Source organism: Musa acuminata, chromosome BXJ2-5 (genome assembly GCF_036884655.1).
Source record: "Musa acuminata AAA Group cultivar baxijiao chromosome BXJ2-5, Cavendish_Baxijiao_AAA, whole genome shotgun sequence".
NCBI lineage: Eukaryota > Viridiplantae > Streptophyta > Magnoliopsida > Zingiberales > Musaceae > Musa > Musa acuminata.
The window spans coordinates 10,336,642-10,355,374 of NC_088342.1; the positions used below are offsets into that span (position 1 = coordinate 10,336,642).

The following is an 18,733-nucleotide window of genomic DNA, read 5'->3' on the forward strand; positions in this document are numbered from 1 at the left end:
AACAATTTAAGGTTAATAATCTTTTTATAAACTTTTATTTTGGGAAGATTTTTATACCCAAACCCCTATTATTTATAATAAAAGAGGAGAAGACTCGTAAAGATTAAAATAAACTGTTATAAAACTATGTCTCTAAATAACACAAAAGTGGAGTCATAATTTATGATTTCAAGATATTAATAATATTACCATCATAAATTTTGACATGAGTCGAATTCATTTAACTAGGTAAAATTATCGCCACCACCTTATATGATACTATCATTGCAATATCTGACAAGCGGTAATATTATCAAGTTGATAGTACTCTAATCTTAGGGTAATACAAGGCAAGTGTTTGAACATGCCCAAAATGTTTGCCCAAATATAGGCCCAAGTCAGACCCAACTTTAAACCGAATAATAATCATCCTAATGAGTTATATTCCAAGCTGATAACAATCTCCTTTGCCCTATAATCATTTTGACTAAAACTTTGACACAATAATCACTCTTCTAATACATTGTGACGAAACCTTCGATGTTTCGTCGAGTCTTCCAACACATTGATCAATCTTTCAATTCAATGTTCAATTCCCGACTCGATAGTTTTTTAACACAATGATTGATTTTTCGGCATTTGATCTTATGGGGTTCGAATCTTTAATCAAAATATTTTTTATATCACTTATATCAATAAAAATATCTTAAAATTATTAATTAATTTTATAATCTAAATTCAAGATTCAACAAGAAATTTATAATGATAAATATTTTTTACTAATCCCAACCCTGCAAGTCTCTGACCGGCCGGCCCAAGTGGCCCCTCCCACCTGCGTTATGTTGGTGCACGGCAGCCCACCACCATTCCCATCACCCACCACCACCACCAGCGACCAAGCATCGTGGAGACCGTGAGGATGCGAAAGCGCCGCACGCCCCTCCGTTCCCCCGCTGCCACCCTCCCTCCCCGTTGGGCGTGCCCGCAGCGTCCTCATGATGCGCGGGCCCCACGCCATCATCCATCCGTGACCACTTTATCGAGATCGCCGTCGCGCCCACTCCCCCACCGTCCATTTCATGCTCCGCTCTCCCTCTTCCTCCTCTCTCCTTCGTCTCGAAGAGACCTCTCTCCTCCACCCGAACGAAGCCCTAATGGCCCCTGAAGTGGCTCCTTCCACCTCTCTCCCGCTGCTCTAATGCGGCCTCTCTCTCCAAGAATTCCCTCCCTTCTCCCGGAGCAAAATGGATATTGAGGTGAGGTTCTGATCCCCGCCCCTGCCTCTTGCCTCGCTTCATGGATTGGCTTCCTTAGCTCCTTCGGTGCAGTAGCTGAAGTAGACTTCCACAGGTAATCCGTCCTGATTTCCCTTTTTTCTTCTTTTCTTCTTTCGAGGCCGGCGAATCTTCACCTACGAGCGTGTTTTTCTGTCTAAAGCGCGATCAAAGATTGTCAACTTGGCAAAAGTCGGCCTTTTTTCGTGTGTCCCCCCTGATATGCTTCGTTCCTGCTTGGAAGTTTGCTCTGTTTTTTGTGTAGATGTGATCAATGTGTTTTGCCCGTGAATCCTTCCAAATTTTGAGGACCCGTCGGGTTGGTCCGGAATGTTCATCTTTTTGGGGGGTTTGAATAGTTACTGTAGGTAGTTGTTGTCGTGCACTAGAAAGGGGTTTCCCCTGTTGCGTTACTGCCCTGCTGCATTTCTCGTGCTGAGTGAGCCACCTGCTGATGTATAATGTCGTATAATAATCAGTGATATCATGTATGGTACACTGACACTGCATGAGACATGCAAACCCTAATATGTCATTCCGTTACTAAATGATGATCAGGAGGGAGTCTGCAATTCTTTCCTCTTTCTTTTTCTTTACGGAGAAGATTTGGTTGCTCTACTCAGGTGCTTCCGTAGTTGACTATAATATCTTCTGTTTTCAAGAATTTGGTATGGTACAGTAATGCTTTTATTAGATCAAGTTCAGTGACTGAAATCACATTCTCCATATAGACAAAGGTATAAGTGTAGTTGCATTAGGGCTCACTAGGTGTAGGCCCTTGCACTAATTATTGTCTTTTCCTGATGAAGGTGTCTAATTTTCTGCGTTCTTAAGCTTGCTGTTTCATTTAGTTCAACATAATATTTTTTGGAAATGTCCTTTAGGAATGGACGATGAGCTAATCAATCACCATATTGAATTTGAAGATGTGAAAGCAGAAGTTTCGTTGGACCACATGGATATCATTACCTCTCTAGATGAAGACACCAAAATGATTTTAACGCTAGATGAAGGGAGGATAGTTTCATCTCAAGGTGATATGATCCTGGAACCATACGTGGGAATGGAGTTTGGATCTGAAGAAGCAGCAAAAACATTTTACGGTCTATATGCTAGGCATGTGGGTTTTCGTGTCCGCATCAGCAGGTACACTCGTTCAAGGCGTGATAACTCTATTATTTCCCGTAGAATTGTTTGTTCCAGGGAGGGTTTCCGTGAAATTCGTGCTAATGAAAGTCTTTATGGTGAGCAAAGAAACCGACAAAGAGTGGCCACGAGAGTTGGTTGCAAAGCAATGATCATGATAAAAAAAATAGACATAGGGAAATGGATTGTTACTAAGTTCATCAAGGACCATAACCATGGTCCAGTGCCTCCAAGGAAGGTAGAAAATAGGACAGTGCACAAGGATGATGAGTTGGTAGAGAAAGTGTGCATCACTGAAGGAGATTCTGTCCAAGAACCATTTGAGGGAATGGAATTTGAGTCTGAAGAGGCTGCAAAGTTATTCTACATTTCTTACGCTAGGAGCATGGGTTTTCGTGCACGTATTAGTAGGTACTGCCGTTCAAGACGTGATAATTCAATCATTTCTCGACAGATAGTGTGCTCAAAGGAGGGTTTCCGTGAAGATCGTGCAAAGAAGGAGATAACAGAGGAGGGAAAAGTTAAGCGCCCCAGAATGATAACGAGGATAGGTTGTAAGGCTATGATCATAGTAAAGAAGATGTCTGGAAAGTGGGTGGTAACAAAATTTGAGAAAGAACATAACCATGTTTTGCCACCTTCAAAGAAGGATCCCTGTCATGCTGGAAAATTCAGCAATTCACAAGGGGCTGGTAGAGTGTCTAACGAGACGGAAATTGATCGGTTTTCTACTGGTACAAAAGGCAACTCTCAAGAATCCCTAACTGTTCTGTACAATCAGTTATGCTATGAAGCAATTAAATATGCACAAGAAGGTGCAACCACCGAACACACTTACAATGTGGCAATGGCTTCTCTAAAGGAGGCTGCAGAGAAGGTCGCTGCTGCGAAAAGGAATGCCGGAATAACGGCACAAACAGGTGTTGCTAGTGGTAGAACCAGACAAGCATTTCTTGTTTCCACAGAAAGTAGCATTGGTTCTTTGGTCCAAGTCAAATCATTTCATAATTTGCAATCTCAGGATAAGGCACGGGAACTCAAGCCTCAGAAACAGCCTGTTAATTTTGTGCTTTTACCCTCTGGTTTCCTGACTGATTCAAATTCATCTACTTGTTCTACTGAGGCTCCATTCGTTTTTAATGTTACTGCAGACTGTTTACATGGAACCCAGCCCATCCAAACAGTGAACATAACCAACCCTAATACTGTATGCAAACAGTCAAATAATACCACCATACTGTTTCCAGAAAGGTTGTTTGGAAGTGATTCAGAAGGCTCTGATTTGCCAGAAGAAGAGAAAGTGGAGCTACATAAACTAGATACAGCCCCTGAGATAGCTAAATCTCACCAGAAGTCTCAGGTTTTCTTCATTGACCATGGCATTTCTATGATGCACTTTTGTTTTATAGATGCCTTTTTCTCTGAATATGCATTATTTACTATAACTATTAAGTCGAAAACTTGCTGATTTGTAAAAATTGAAGCAACTGTTGTAAATTTTGTCAATCATAAAATCAACTAATAAATGCTTGAGATTATAGCCTGTAACAAGAGAAAATTTCACTTTAATGGCATAGAATCTGGAGTAGCTTCACTATTGTTTTTTAATCTCATTCTTTAAGCTTATCTTGTGGAGAATCTTGATAATATAATTGAATAATTTTCCATCAAAGTAGTTTTAACAATGGCAACCTACCATGTTTTCATGGTATATAATAACTTGTCCCTCCATCTAACTTTCATCTTTTTTCTTGTGAGGACTTGTGTATTATTGTAAAATCATAATGCTATTACAATGTCAGCGTAGCTTCTTTCCCTCTATGTCTTTATTTCCAGTTTTGTTCCTATTCCTGCTGCTTACATCTCATGACAATTTAACCTATTAAATTTGCAGAAAAATGGAGCTGGCTTATCTAGTACAACTCAGTCTAGTGGTAAGAAAATCAGCATGGGTTCCTCTGAAGTAAAGCTTGGCTATCCTGCACTTCCGGTGACAGTTTATATGCCTGTGGTTGGAAGCATTGCAGAAACTTATGCAGGTAGCTATATCATCTTTTCTAGCTTTCTGTGTATATGTAATCCTGAAGATAGATTACCAATGTGATATGTATCTTCCTTTATTGTTATGAGGAAATTACTTAAAAATATCAAAATGAGATATAGATTTACTGAATTAAGCTGAATGTAAATAATTCTCCATAGTTTTCAAATTTTACAGCACCATATAAGTAATAGCTTTTTATTCCATAACTACTGTATACATTCTTTGTTGTTCTGTATCTACCAGTATATCTTGATTTTGCACACAAGTATTTACCTCTATTTGAACATGATAACCACTTGTCTTTCATAAATTATCATCCTCTTTTTGCAATAACCTGGAGTGTATACTCTACATTGTAACTATTTGATTTGCAGTAAATAAGATGGCTTCATGTTGTTTTGTCTATAATTTCCTGTTTCTGTCTAGTTGCAATGACAAAACATGTATCAAGGATGCTGTGTATATATATACATGTATCAAGTATGCTGTATATATATACATGTAGACATACGTATACATAGACATGCATGCATACATATATATACGTATATCTATATCCATATGCATATGTAAATGCATATGTGTATATATATACATATACACATATACACACACACACACACACATAGATTTTGAGGTTTATGCCCATCATAGGAACATTAAAACCAGCAACATTGTAGTTCTTGGTTCTTTGCCCATTCTTAAAAGCGGCCTTGACATTTGACTTTTATCACAAATACAAGAAGTGTTGAGAGACTTAATAAATACTTCCTACTCAAGTTTCAGTCTTATAACCTTATTTCATTCTTTATATAGTCATACTTGCTCGGCATCATTTCTTTGGAAAATGTAACTGTAACTTCAAGTTGATTGGACTTTTAAATTCTTAATTCAACATCTGCTGTGAAAATAATCTCTTTGAAGGATTTTTTTGTTAATTCCCATACCAATGATGTGATATAGGATATGTCAGTCAGCATGTTACAGCAATGGAACTGACCTGGATACAATATCAACCGTATATGTTGGCACACACTCGGCACTGCATCAGCCTCTGGTTGTGTATTGGAAAGAGTTGTGAAGTGAGATGATTTGTTTCTGGATAACTTCTTAATAAAAAAAGGGTCAATATTTTCTTTGCTTTTTGTATCTTTTGTGAATGTTGTGTTTCTACTGAACATCTTAACCAGGAACATGAAGATACAGAAATTAGCCTTATAAAAAATAAGATTGATTTCCCTGAATGACACATACAAAATTCTGAGTCAATTCATGCATGTAATATTTTATTTGACAATAGCTAGCAATTTTCGCTAGAATTAGAACCGGGAGAATAATAGTGATTCTAGCTCAAGGTATGGTCATCAGGTCTAACTCAAGGTATGATCATCAGGGACTAATGTAAAATATCATGAAAGGATAAAGCAGGTAATAAAAAGAGCATTCACAATAATGGAAACATGTTATTTGTGGCGCAGAGGTGGAACTTTCATTTTCATGGTTTTTGAATTTTGTAAAATCTCCCAACTTAACTAAAATTATTTTAGAATAAAACAAAAAAAAAGTATCTGTTTCGTCTACCACATGAGAACTGACTTGATAGCAGGTGGCATTTTATTTGTAGCAGTCTTGTGTCTTTGCCCTCTAAAATATAATCCAAGCAAGAATCCTAGGACTATAAAACTAAGAGAATGTGGAGCCCTTTCATATTGTTATGATGGTTTTGGTGTCAATCCATGATTCCAAGTTAATCAGGCTAGAATGGTAGCAAGAGTGAGTAAAAGCTAATCAGTTTACAAGTTGTACAAGATGCCATTAGCAGCTTTCTCAAATGTGTATCTCTATTTTCTGATTGTAAGATTCTGTTTTTTTATGTTTATCTGATCAAAGTTTAAATTAGAGCAACAAGTTTCAGTGGAAGTTTTGTTTCTTAAAATGTGATAGATTATTTGAACTTTAAACGGTTGCTGAGACAGGAACCCCAGGGCCAGGCACCTCTTATGCTCTTTTAGCTACTCCAATTGAAGCATTGTCTGTTTCTGCTGGGCCTGTGGAATTTAGCAGGCAATCACAGGATGCAAGTCCTCAGCTAGCAAGCAAGAGTAGCACAGTGGCTCTGCTTCCATCACGAGGAAATCCATTACATCCTAAGTCATATGCAGGTCCCAACCCTGAGGTGCATGCAACTGCTGTTGCCTGCGGTGCCCGTGTAATCTCCCCCAAGGCAGCAACTTCACTGATCAAGGCCATTGAAGCAAGGATAAGATCCTCTGTGGCCAAATCAAAACTTGCTTGTGGCTTTAGACTGTTGGATTCTGAGTTGACAAGTCCTGAACCCTGTAACGAGGAGGCTAAGACAAAGCAGAATCCGATGAATGTCATGTCACAAGGGCTGGAAGGGAGTTTTGAGGAGTCGAAGGACGATGAATCTGCTGCTGAGGCAATGGAGTTGGAGGTTGAAGCCGACCATCCAATTGCAGGTGCTGATGAGCAGAAGAACCAGTCACTTTTTGCGGGGCGGATAGGTTTGTTGGACCCAATAGGAGCTGCCGGTGATATGACCATCATTTAGGAGTGACTGAAGTTCCACATCGAGTTAGAGTTTCTAAAACTTCTAATGCTACATATTCTCATGTACACATTTGAGAGATTTGTGAGCTGAGAAGGGCATGTTGTAAAGAAAAAAAAAACTTACCAATGTTAACATAGTTGAGCTAATCTAGTGGACTGGAGAGGTAGGTATTTTCACTGTTACATATGAAATAGGTAACATCGTCCTTACATTAAAGTTGTAAGTGCACTAAAACTAGGTGTCTGGAATTGTGCTTCACTGGAATTGTCCAGGTTGTTGCTTGATGAAGATAGCCTGAACTATCCATCATGATTCGAGCTCATTGAATGCCTAGCTGAAACTGAGGTTAGTAGACAAGTTTGTGTTGTGTCACTTGCAGCAAACGTTCACATCTCTTTCCAAGAATGTTGCTCTTCTTATAATGTAGTGGAGTGCAGACCGGAAATTATGTTGTCTGGCCCGTGACTAATTATAGATTACTTTATCTAGTTAAATTTATTTTAAAAAAATATATTGAAATTCTTATAGCTATAGTGAAATATTTAATTTTATTTATCTTAATGTTATTGATTTTATTAATGAAAGTACGTAAATAATAAGCAAAAATATAATTTTAACATTCTAATTATGTTTTTTTGTGGTGGCGGATGATGATGTCGTTGAGGGTGTTGAATCTCGGATTTTGATAATGAAGTCAATTGTTATTTGTTATCTAATCCATATGTTAAGATAAGTGTGTAAGATTAACTACGATGACAGTAAAACATGTAGCAAGAGTTGCGTCGGAGTCAAGATCATGATCACGTTGGGGGTTCGAGAGTTCGACGGAAGTCCGGACGGTCGCCGAAGGTTTTGCGGGAACAAATCCGAGAAGTCCAGGAGCTTGCCAAAGAAGCTCGTCGGGACTTGCCAAGTGGATCGTCGCAAGTCCAAGAGTTTGCCGAAAGTCCGCCGGAATCGTCGAGGGTTCGCCGGAAGTTCGTTGGAAGCTCGCCGGAAGAAGCGATTGACGCACCGGAGCAAGTTGTAGTATTAATGTCTTAAATATCGTAGTTAGCATGTAGATTAAGTTAGGAATGGGAGGTGATCTCATTAACTTAATCCGGGGGCAATTGGGCCCTTGACAGACCCAAATTGGGCTGAATAGATCAACCCATTCGTACCTAGAATTCTTGCCAGGCAATGGCACCGTCAGGGCCGATGGTGGCACCGCCCAAAAGACTTGGTCTCCCAAGAATTCCGGGCGGTAGTACCACCCCTGTTAGGCGGTGGTACCGCCTGAGCTCGGTCTCCGAGCTATGTCAGGCGATAGTACCGCCCAGACTGAGCGATAGTACCACTCAGTGACAGATGATAGGCGGTAGTACCGCCCAGTTATATCAGTAGTACCATCAGGACCCCGAAAAATCGGGAGATGACACTTTTCAGCTCCAAATTCAAACCAGTTGGGGCCTATATAAACCCCACCCTTTCTTGCATGAAAGGGCAATCGAAAGCTTGATCTTACTCTGTGATTTTAGAGCTCAAAAGTGTTATAAAGGCTAAAAGTTCTCCTCCCTCTTTTCTTCCAAGTTTTGATCATTCAAGAGAGGAGTGAAAATTCTGTAAGGGTTGTCTCCTAAGCCCATCAAAAGGAGTGAAACTGTAAAAGGGTGATTGACCTTCACATATTAAAAGAAGGCCTCTAGTAGACGCCGGTGACCTCATCGGAGGAGGAAGCCGAAAGTGGATATAGGTCACGTTTGACCGAACCACTCTAAAATCTGGTTTGCATTTCCTTTATGCTATTTATCTTAACTACAAACTGTCTTCCTTACTTTACTTCAAATACATTTCCGTAAGCTTTCAAAGTTATTATCTGCATGAAATAATTTTTACATTGGAATCGGATTTCAACGTACGAACGTCGTTTCAAATCGTCAAAAGTTTTCCGCTGCACTAATTCTCCCCTCCCCCCCCCCCTCTTAGTGCTCTTGATCCTATCATAGGGTCGTAGGTGATTGTTGTGGATGAGAAAGAGAGAGCGACGGTGAGAGGTGAGACAAAGGAAGAGAACGATGCAAATGTCAATGCTTTGCATCTGCATCGGTACTGATACAAACGCAAAGTGACGTTGCTCTGCATATGTGTCAATGTCGATGCAAATGCTAAGTGATCCTTTCGTTACTCTACATCTACGTCGGCACCTATGTAGATGTCGAGTGACTCTTTCGTCGCTTTGCATTGTGGATGAGAGAGAGCAACGATGAGAGGTGAGGCAAAGGGAGAGAACGATCCAGATGTCGACGCTTTACGTATGCATGGGTGCTGATACAAATGCAAAGCGACGTTATTTTGCATCTATGTTAGTGTCGATGCAAAATGTCGAGTGGCCTGGCGTTGACACAGTTGTTGACCAACGTCAACGTAAATGTAGAGTGTCGACATTTACTTATCCTCTTCCTTCTCTCCCTTTTTCTCACCTCTCGTTGTCGCTCTCCTTTATCTACGACAACCACACATGACCCCTAACGATGTCATCATTCGCCATCATTGAAAACGTAACTTAGATGTTGAAATTACCTTTTTATCTATTGTTTTCATACTTTCATCAATAATACCAATGACGTTAGAATAAATAAAACTAAATGTTTCACTGATAATTTTAATATAATTTTTTTAAATTTAAAGACCAAGATGCTAGAAATGTCTAACTAAGAGATGCTAAAGATGCTTAAAATTTCAATATAAATATTTAAATTTACAATTACGAGATGCTAAAGATGTCTCACTTAATTTCAATATAATTTTTTTAAATTTAAAGACCAAGATGCTAAAGATGTCTGACTACTTCAAATCTACACAAAGTTTGTGTTCAAGAAGGTGAACGAAAGCTCCAAAGTGCCTGTAGGCAAAATGTATGAAAAAGATGATAATTTGTGGAGAAAACATAAAGCAGATTTTTGTGTCTTCTTTTATTTTTAATTTCAGAGGAAGATTTATAGCATAGCCTACATGTTGCAAGATATGCAGTGAACAAACACGATTTGTCTGCTTCCATACTCTTTCCTTAATGTTGCTAATGCCCATTAAAGAAAAAATGATAAGAAAAACAATATTATATTAAACAGCCTACAAGAAAAGATATTTAAACATGAATTCAAATGTAAGACTTATTACATGTATAATAATGCACTAATCACTCGAGAAAGACGATGCACGTTCTTCCATAAGAACGTGATATATAACATAGCAATAAGTCATGAAGCCTATAAATTTTCAACTCCCATACACTTGCACGGTATAGTTTGAATGTCCAATGATTCCTCTGAGGGGATTCTTAACTAGATAATTTGAGATCAATGAAGTCAAACTCTCCAATTTCATACTGGCTGCATCATTCTGAAGGCCAACTTCTACAAATATCCTTAACTAGCAAGAGGAACTACTGATCAGCAAGCTATAGAGAAACAAGTTGAGAGCACAGATATTTATCGAACACAAATGTTGGAGCTGAATAAAAGCTTCTTACAAGAAGAAAAAGGGGGTGAAAAGAAAAATGAAAACCAGTATATCCCAAAATGCTGAGCCCTCGTATGAAAGAGTCTGTACATAGATGGGGATAGATATACCTTCCAAGAATCCCCAAACGAAACAGTATGACAGTAATGATGGTCTGTAATCTTGAAAGAATTTTTGAATGGAACATACAATGCAATCTCAATCGTGCTCGCCCAACCTTGAGCAGCTGCTATGCTATCTGAAGTGTTATAGGACTTGAACTTGTCCTATGTAAAGTGCTTTCCTGGAAATATAAGAACAGTTAGGAACGAACATTAAATTGAAACAACACGACTGCCATAAACCAAGAGTATGAAATTTTTTATTGAAAGAAACAAGTCATCTTAGAAAGAATCCTGTGCCAAGAAATTTGGTGCCGTAAACCAAGAGCGTCCACAATCAAGTCTGAACCTACACTCTGAATTGTCTATATTTGGGTTGTGAGCAAACAAATTCCATGAAGGTTCCAGGAGTCCACCTTCAGGGAAAACCACAAGTTGCTATGCATAATTGATCAACAATTTCAAGAGTTGGTGTTGTTTTCACTAAAAACTGAAGCATGATAAGATAAATGAATATGCAATTTAAAAGTTCCGGGAACCAACGATTTAACAAGCCTAATAGAAGAGATATGGATCAAGCCTAAACAACTTGAGCAGCAGGGTCTATAGTTTCGTTAGTGGTTCCGACTTCCCAAGTGAGCAACTCAGACCAACTCAAAAAGTAACCTTTTTAGTCCAAGTACTTGAATCTTTGCTATCAGATTCCCATATTGATGAATACATTTGCATTTTAATGTATCTAGAGCACAAAAATAACTGAACAAATTCAATATGTAACCAAACTTGTGTCAGTATAGGTCCATGAATGCTTGTTCACTGACCGATCCATGTTGCAGCATGCATAATGCCATTCTAATAACTCCAAGAGCAAGGTTGAATGTCATAGCAAGTACAACTTTGATCTATGTACTATTAATACCACTGATCAGCAAGTTTATACCATATAAATATTGATACACAACTGTGCATACACATAAAGATAGGGATATATGTTATATAGGATTTACAAATAATATGTACATTACTAGAGAAAAAAGGACAAAAATATGTGCATATATATGCTTACAAATGGAGAGTTGTATCCTTGTCTGCATACAGTTATTCCTAAATAGATTCTCCCACCCCCTTGTCATGCACAAAAGTGACCACAAATATTAACATAAATAACAATATAAAGGCCATAAGAGAGGCACCTTGCAAAAGATGCATGTTCTCTGTTAAGCGAATAATGGCATCAAGGTTGCCTGAGAGTTGCCATCCTTCAGGATAAACAAGATCTCCACCTTCTAAATGGAGGTGCCAATTCATGATCCTTGAGCAATCATTTGGTAAGCCTTCCATTTGACTTTCATCCTCTACTATCTGCTCTATAAATGTAGTCTCCTGCAAACAAATGGCATTTAGGTACTTCACAATGCTAATAAAGAATTCAAAACTTGCCAGAAGGGGCAATGATGCTGGTAAGGACAATGAAGTACACACACACACACATCAGTAAATAGTTAAAGTTGTTTCATTTAATCACAAATTAAGTCAAAGGGATACGGAAAGAAAGGGTTGACATACCCTTGATGCAGTATAAAGTATAAACATAACAGACAAACTAGATGATCATAAAGCTCCTTAGGTCCACCTGATGGTATATAACCAAGAATAGAGAAATAGTTTTATACATCCTAGACAAGTAAATAAAATTTATTTTTTAAATTAAAATTATGCAAAATACTTTTGATTTATGGAAATTACTTTGGTCAGGATGGGATACATCTTTTAATTCATTAGCCATGATCTAAATTTGCTATTACATGGACACAAATGCACTTGAAGCCCCATTTGAGCAATGTACTGATACATGGGCCAATCTAACTGTTAAACTGGATCCATACTAAATTGAGAACCACCCACCACAATGTAACCAGTGGTCTTTAATTGAGTTGGAACAATCCACTTGGTTCAAAAACTTCTATGCAACACAAACTTACATTATGTTGTTGAAAAAGATTTCTATAGACATGCCAACCTGTACCATGTGCTGGTTCTTCCTTGGATAGACTCTCCAAAAAGCATCATCGACTCCAACTAATACATACATCGGCTCACATTAAAAGAAAAGAGCATATTCACAAACAGTTCATTTATTATGACTTAATCTTAGTAAGATTCAAAGGGAAAAGTGGCATGAGTTAAGATACACACATCTGATCACAACTCAAATCAAACTTAACTCAGAGTACCAAGGGACCATTATACCGTAGTTTTCTTTGCTAGGGTTATAAGCAAAAACAGAAATTTCTAGAGATACCTATGCAATAGTGTGAGTCCATGTATGCATAGAGCTTTGCAATCAGTTTAGCCACTTTAGGAGTTCTGGAATTCAGAAAACCAGTTTGGCCAGACATTCAATTTACTCGAGCTGTCATTATCTCGATACATGCCATAGACCTGCTCAAGATGGAACCTAATACATAAATGATTGGCAATAATACTACAAATTTTTTTATCAGCAAGTTCTTATAGATTTAGGTAGAAAACTACTGAAAATGGAAGTTTGAATCTTCTCAAAATGTTTGTATCTCACCAGATACAAACACCAATCAGCTACTTTTCCCAATTTGTATCTCACCAGATATACAAAATTTTATGAAAAAATGGCATAAATACTAGAAACACAGTTAAGAAAACATATTCGTTCAACCCTATTGTCGCACAAATATGGTTGATCAAGATAAAGTTTGAATATGCTAGCTTGTAAGGTGATAAAACCTATAAGGTCATACCATGAAAAGGATTTCTTTTTTCTTTTTGTTGAATAAAAACACTGCAAATATAATATCTTCCAAAGAAGCATAAGAGCCAGAGGGGGAAAAAAAATGAAATATTGCAATTTAAAAGTGACATATAATCTGTTTACATCAAAACAAATATCAGAAGTAAAGAGAGAACATTCTCTTGCACTTCGCCTTATCCAGAAGATCATAACGTAAACAGACCATTCCAGGCTCACACAACAACATAAATGACTGCTAACATAATGGTATTTTTCTCAGTTTTCCTTATTTAGTTATAATTTACTCTTCTGTCACTTCTGCTCTAAAAACTTTACTCTGCAGTTTTAACAAGATAAAACTAGAAAGGAAAAAGCGTACCTGAAAACCCTCTTTCACCGTGTCTAGCTGCCTAATGGCATCTGAGTTTGGACGATGCCATCTTTTGTAGTCCCAGAGTATGGTGCTATTGAATGCAAATCCAGACATATCAACATGAAACCTCCTAAGTCTCTTGCTTTTCTCATTAGTGTGCCATCCAATTACTTGACTTCCATTGCACACTGGGCCTTCCAATATTGCCTTATTTTTGCATTGAGAAAGCATTGCAACAGGCCAAACACCAAATCTCCTAAAATAACAAATAGATAAGTTTTCTGGTACTAAATTGACAGCTAGGAAAGATAATTACGTGAATTTATCATGTACCAGAGGTACTGATCATCATTATGAGCTACGATAGGCAATGTGTGATCAGAACCACAAAATGCTATCAGACCTGATCCTTTTGTTACATGGATCTTCCTGTGTAAGAACTCACACAATTGCAGGTCCGATCAAGTGTGTTTCAAGTAAATATTTAAACAACCAGGTTTAAAATCAAGAAACAACGTTGTTTGCTTTGGAAATTTTATTAAAAAAAGCGGACTGTTAAACTGGCCTGTTTGATGCATGTCAGTTTCAGATCGTGGAGATCAAATGCTAGCAGTACAATGTGACATTTGGGTCAGCCCAATTTATTGAGATAGTGGAGTAACTAGACAATATTTCAACTCTTGCACTCTATTATTATCACCACAGACTGAGAAACTATTAAAACCAACAAATAAAGTTACATGGAAAGAAGGCTATACTATGCAACATATCACAAATTTTTTTAAAAAGAGAAATCTTTATTTCAATTAAAAATCAGTGGACAAATGCATGAGAACTCTCATCAATTTGGATCCATATCCTTACATGCCAAGAGGCTATTTGCCTGACCTGCAATGAGCTCTACCAAACTTGTGGAAGAATAAACAATCAAATATCATAATAAAGCAAAATGAAGGTGCTTTTGTTTTTTCATATATTTGATATTTTGCAAATTGGTTAAAATCAAAGAAAAGAAGGAAAGAAGAAAGACACTAAGCTAATATGTTTTTAGAATCCAATCATACATCTCTCTCTTTCTTGCATTCTTGGAAGGCCACAGAATACGCTGATAAGAGCATTATATACTGTTATAGAGTATCAGAGCATGACTATCCCGTGTTTTTTATTGATGAAGTATCCATGGACGAGACAACTAGAATCAACATCATTTTTGACAAGATCGAGGAGAAGCCAGGACATGTTATCAACAACATGCTTTTGTCAATGATCAGAGAATTGAATTGAATATGCAACCATGACTCGTATTAGAATTCTTGCCTAATTTTAAAGTAACAACTAACAACTACAAATTTAGAGCAAAATAAGTTTCTTGGAATGGAAAACTTATATAAGGTGCAGGAACAAATTTAGAGTAGAATTCTACTTTCATGTATCCAAAAAGATTTGATCATATGTCTCATTTGTCCAATCTTCGACAATTCTTGTTTGCTCTAGTCAACTAGTTAAGGGTCTAGTTACATATTACCCTATGTAGTTAGACATTTTTAATATCCTGACCCCTAGACTTAACAAATTTACATTAGCATCCTTATTGTTATGAAAATGAAACATTTAACTTTATTTACCTTAGTGTCATCGGCTTTACCAACAGAAGATATAACACGTTATAGCACGTGTGGAATTATTGATTTTATCAATGGCAAAATGGTCATTTCAGGCACTAAATAAAAGGTGGAAGAAAGGGGTCATTGGCTTAGGTGCACGATTGGTTTCTTCCCCAAATCAATCTCTTAGAGTTTCTTCCCCCAAAGCGATCTCTTAGGGTTTAGGACAAAGCTCCTCTACAACACGGCATTGTTAAGTTAGTCCTAAACCCTAAGAGATCGATTTGGGAAAGAAACCAATCATGCAGCTGCCTAAGCCAATGGCCCCTGTCTTCCACCTTTTAATTAACTCATAAAATGATCATTTTGCCATTGACGAAATCGATAATTCCGCACATAATATCACGTGTTGCATCTTTCGTTGGTAAAGCTGATGGCATTAGGATAGATGGGGTTAAATGTTTTGTCTTCATAACTATAGGGATGCTAATGTAAATTTTGTAAGTCTAAGAATCAGAATGCTAAGGATGTCTAATTACAGGAGATAATATGTAATTAGCCCCTAGTTAAGACATCTTAGGCTATTTATTCAACTACACTGTAATGTTATTTGGTAGCTTAGGCCCACCAGTTTCAGAATCTAACTTTTTCCATGTGATTATTGATGTATATTATTCTCTATGCTAATTTGGCCATTTATGAGACACATGAAGATGGACCACATAGCTCATAAGCTTCTCTCTCAAATTGCACATATTCTTCCATTTTTCAAAATATCCACTTTGTATTGGACTGATACTTTTACTCGGATCACATACTCAAGATTGACACATTCATCCTCTAAAAAAAATTGCATATCGTAAAGATGTTGCCAAAAAAAAAAAAAACTGTTCCAAAATCATCTTTATCCAGTGGTTGGCATGCTCATGCAACTACTTACTAAACAATAAATAGCAAAGTTGGATATGTTTGTTTATTATTCTTCATACATGTTCATATCCTACTCCAGTTAGTTTCATGAATCAACTTTTAAAATCTTATTCATTATTCTGTTTATCTCTATCAGTCACTTTGCCCTGGAAATTTTTATCACTGAAACCAATATCATATCTAACAATTTTGACAATACCACCAGTCACCAGTGACTCAAATGATCTCAAGTTATCGCCATATCAATGGCTTTCCCTTTGATTGCTTTGAACTCTAGTCACAAGACCATGATTTGTAGTTTATTTCATACCATTTTCCATCACCAAGCATCTGAAAAAACCATATAGCTTGATGTAGCCATCTATGGTACTTCTTCATCACCAGTTAACATATTGATTCATTTAAATCACATATTCTCCTTCAGTTTCATTTGTTTCCATTAAACAAAGGAATTCTTTCTCGATTCCACTCATCGAGCATGCATCAGTATCAAATCAATTTAATTTTTACTGTTTCAGCCCAATAAGTTCATCTGTTGAGGAAATAAAGTTAAAACACACTAATCTAAAGCTAAGAAAGTAGTAATTTTTTTATGTGAAATCTTGTTTTGACACTTATGGTGGCACAAAGGACATACCTGATCTCCCTCAGTTCCTCGAACAGCTCGAGCGAGTAGATGTTATCGTCGTCCGCAAAGTACACGATCCCATCCAGACGATGCCGCTCGATGTGCTCAAGTGCGGTGTTCCGCTGGTGGACACCTCTGTCCTTGATATTGGTCGAGTTCTTCTTGCAGACGAGATGCCTGTACACGACGCCAGTGCCCATGAGAATCTCTGCGGTCTCCATCGAGGCCGCGTTCATCTCCACCACAATCCAGAGGAGGGGCGGCGGGACCAGCCGCAGCGTCTGGCCCAGGCGGCTAAGGTAGTAGCTCTGGGAGGCGCGGTTGTACGTGGGCGTCACGACGATCAGCAACTTATTCCTGGGCGGCGATGGATCCGGTAGGTCGTTCGGAAGGGGCTCGTCGTTCGAGTACCGGTGGCCTTCATCAGATCGCACGATCTCGATCTCTGCGTCGCCGGGCCGGAGGACTGCCGCGAGATCACGGCGCGGAAGGCTACCGTTACGGCTGATGGAGGGCGATGAATCAAAGGAGAAGTGGTGGGGCCGAAAGACGAAGTCGTCAAGCTCCGCGAATGGGTAGAGGCCGAAGACGAAGCCGAGGAGGAAGAAGAGGAGCAAGCGGGAGAGGTACCTCTTCCATGAATTGTGGTGGTGCTGGTGCTGCTGCGACGGCAGAGGCTTGCCACGGAAGGGCTTCCGGAGGAAGACGCCCTCGAAGAGCCGGCGAACCGCGAAGAAAGAGCAGCAGGAGTGGGGGTGATGGCGGCTGGTGGAAATGCAAGAAGGGAGGGTGTGATTGTGGAGGGACCGATCGTTGTGGATGTGGCTAGCCGCCGAGAGAGCTCGACGGAAGGACGCCATGGCTCAGACGCATCAAGAAAGGAAGCAATTGATGAATTGGATAGAGAAGAGGAAGAGGGAGAGGAAACGGAAGGCTTAGATCTGGTGGGTTAAGATAGATAGGGGTAAGGGGAGGAAAGAAGACGGAGATGGGAGATGGACGATGGATTGGGGAGGAGGAGACCTGGATCGCCCAAACGGCGGCCACGAGTGCCGGGGTTCCCCCGTCGCTGCATCACAGCTCGGCAGTGGTAGTGTGAATCGCCTGGAATACCCTCGTACGCCACAAAGTTGGAGAAAATACCAGGAAGAGATGGAGGGGCGGAACCGGGTTTTCGCTTCTTATTGCTTTCTCCGCCTCAAATGCGGGTCTCACCTGAACCCGATTCAACGCGCATGCCTAAGGCATCGGTACCAAAGCTCTCACTGGCCGCCGCCGCTCCCCGAGCGCTGGTGCGGAGACTAGTGATCTGCTTCCAGAAACCGGCACCGTACGCCTGACTGATCCAGGCTTCTATATTAGGGGTACGCCGCGACCAGAGGAACGAGGCTTCGCCTGTCACGGTTGTTTTGTCTTCTTCTTACCTTTTTCTGACCGTGTATGAAATGATCCATTGATGTTCCACGCTTACCGGAATGACAGTGCAATGGTATACATTTTAATCGAATTTGGAATGAGTTAGATTAAGAAAAAAAAGGGGGTGCAAAGTTCATCTTTAATTTTGGGTTCTCAGCTGTCGATAGAATTCACATCTAAGCATAATAGCTATCTTAAGACGAAATATTGGGGGGGGGGGGGGGGGGGGGGGGGTGTAACCAGGACTCCCATTTCCAAATTCAATTGTACAGTGACGTGACTAATCGTCTTTTAACGTAGCAAAAATAAAAACTGTTGTCAGGAGAAATGAGGAGAGAGTTCGTACTTCAAATCGAGGCTAAATCCAAATACAGCTTGATACCCAAAGGATGAAATTT

At 39.0% G+C, this 18,733-nt stretch overlaps 2 protein-coding genes across 5 annotated transcripts; one reads left to right on the forward strand and one right to left on the reverse strand.

The window, feature by feature from the left end:
- The first annotated feature begins 844 nt into the window (after positions 1-844).
- Positions 845-7,324, forward strand: LOC135612460 (uncharacterized). Of its 4 annotated transcripts, none has more exons than XM_065108789.1 (4): positions 845-1,329; positions 2,138-3,759; positions 4,294-4,438; positions 6,420-7,324. In XM_065108789.1, exons 2-4 carry the CDS (start codon positions 2,140-2,142, stop codon positions 7,013-7,015), a joined length of 2,361 nt encoding a protein of 786 aa, XP_064964861.1. In that variant the 5' UTR covers positions 845-1,329; positions 2,138-2,139; the 3' UTR covers positions 7,016-7,324. The 4 variants fall into 4 exon arrangements, with proteins under 4 accessions (XP_064964861.1, XP_064964863.1, XP_064964862.1 ...); XM_065108791.1 differs by having other exon boundaries at positions 2,180-3,759; XM_065108790.1 differs by having other exon boundaries at positions 845-1,235.
- Positions 7,325-10,346: 3,022 nt separating this feature from the next.
- Positions 10,347-18,526, reverse strand: LOC103984963 (probable beta-1,4-xylosyltransferase IRX9H). Its single transcript, XM_009402555.3, has 4 exons — positions 16,929-18,526; positions 13,764-14,013; positions 11,811-12,000; positions 10,347-10,799 (listed from the first exon to the last, which is right to left on the reverse strand). Exons 1-4 carry the CDS (start codon positions 17,777-17,779, stop codon positions 10,783-10,785), a joined length of 1,308 nt encoding a protein of 435 aa, XP_009400830.2. The 5' UTR covers positions 17,780-18,526; the 3' UTR covers positions 10,347-10,782.
- Between the last annotated feature and the right edge of the window lie 207 nt (positions 18,527-18,733).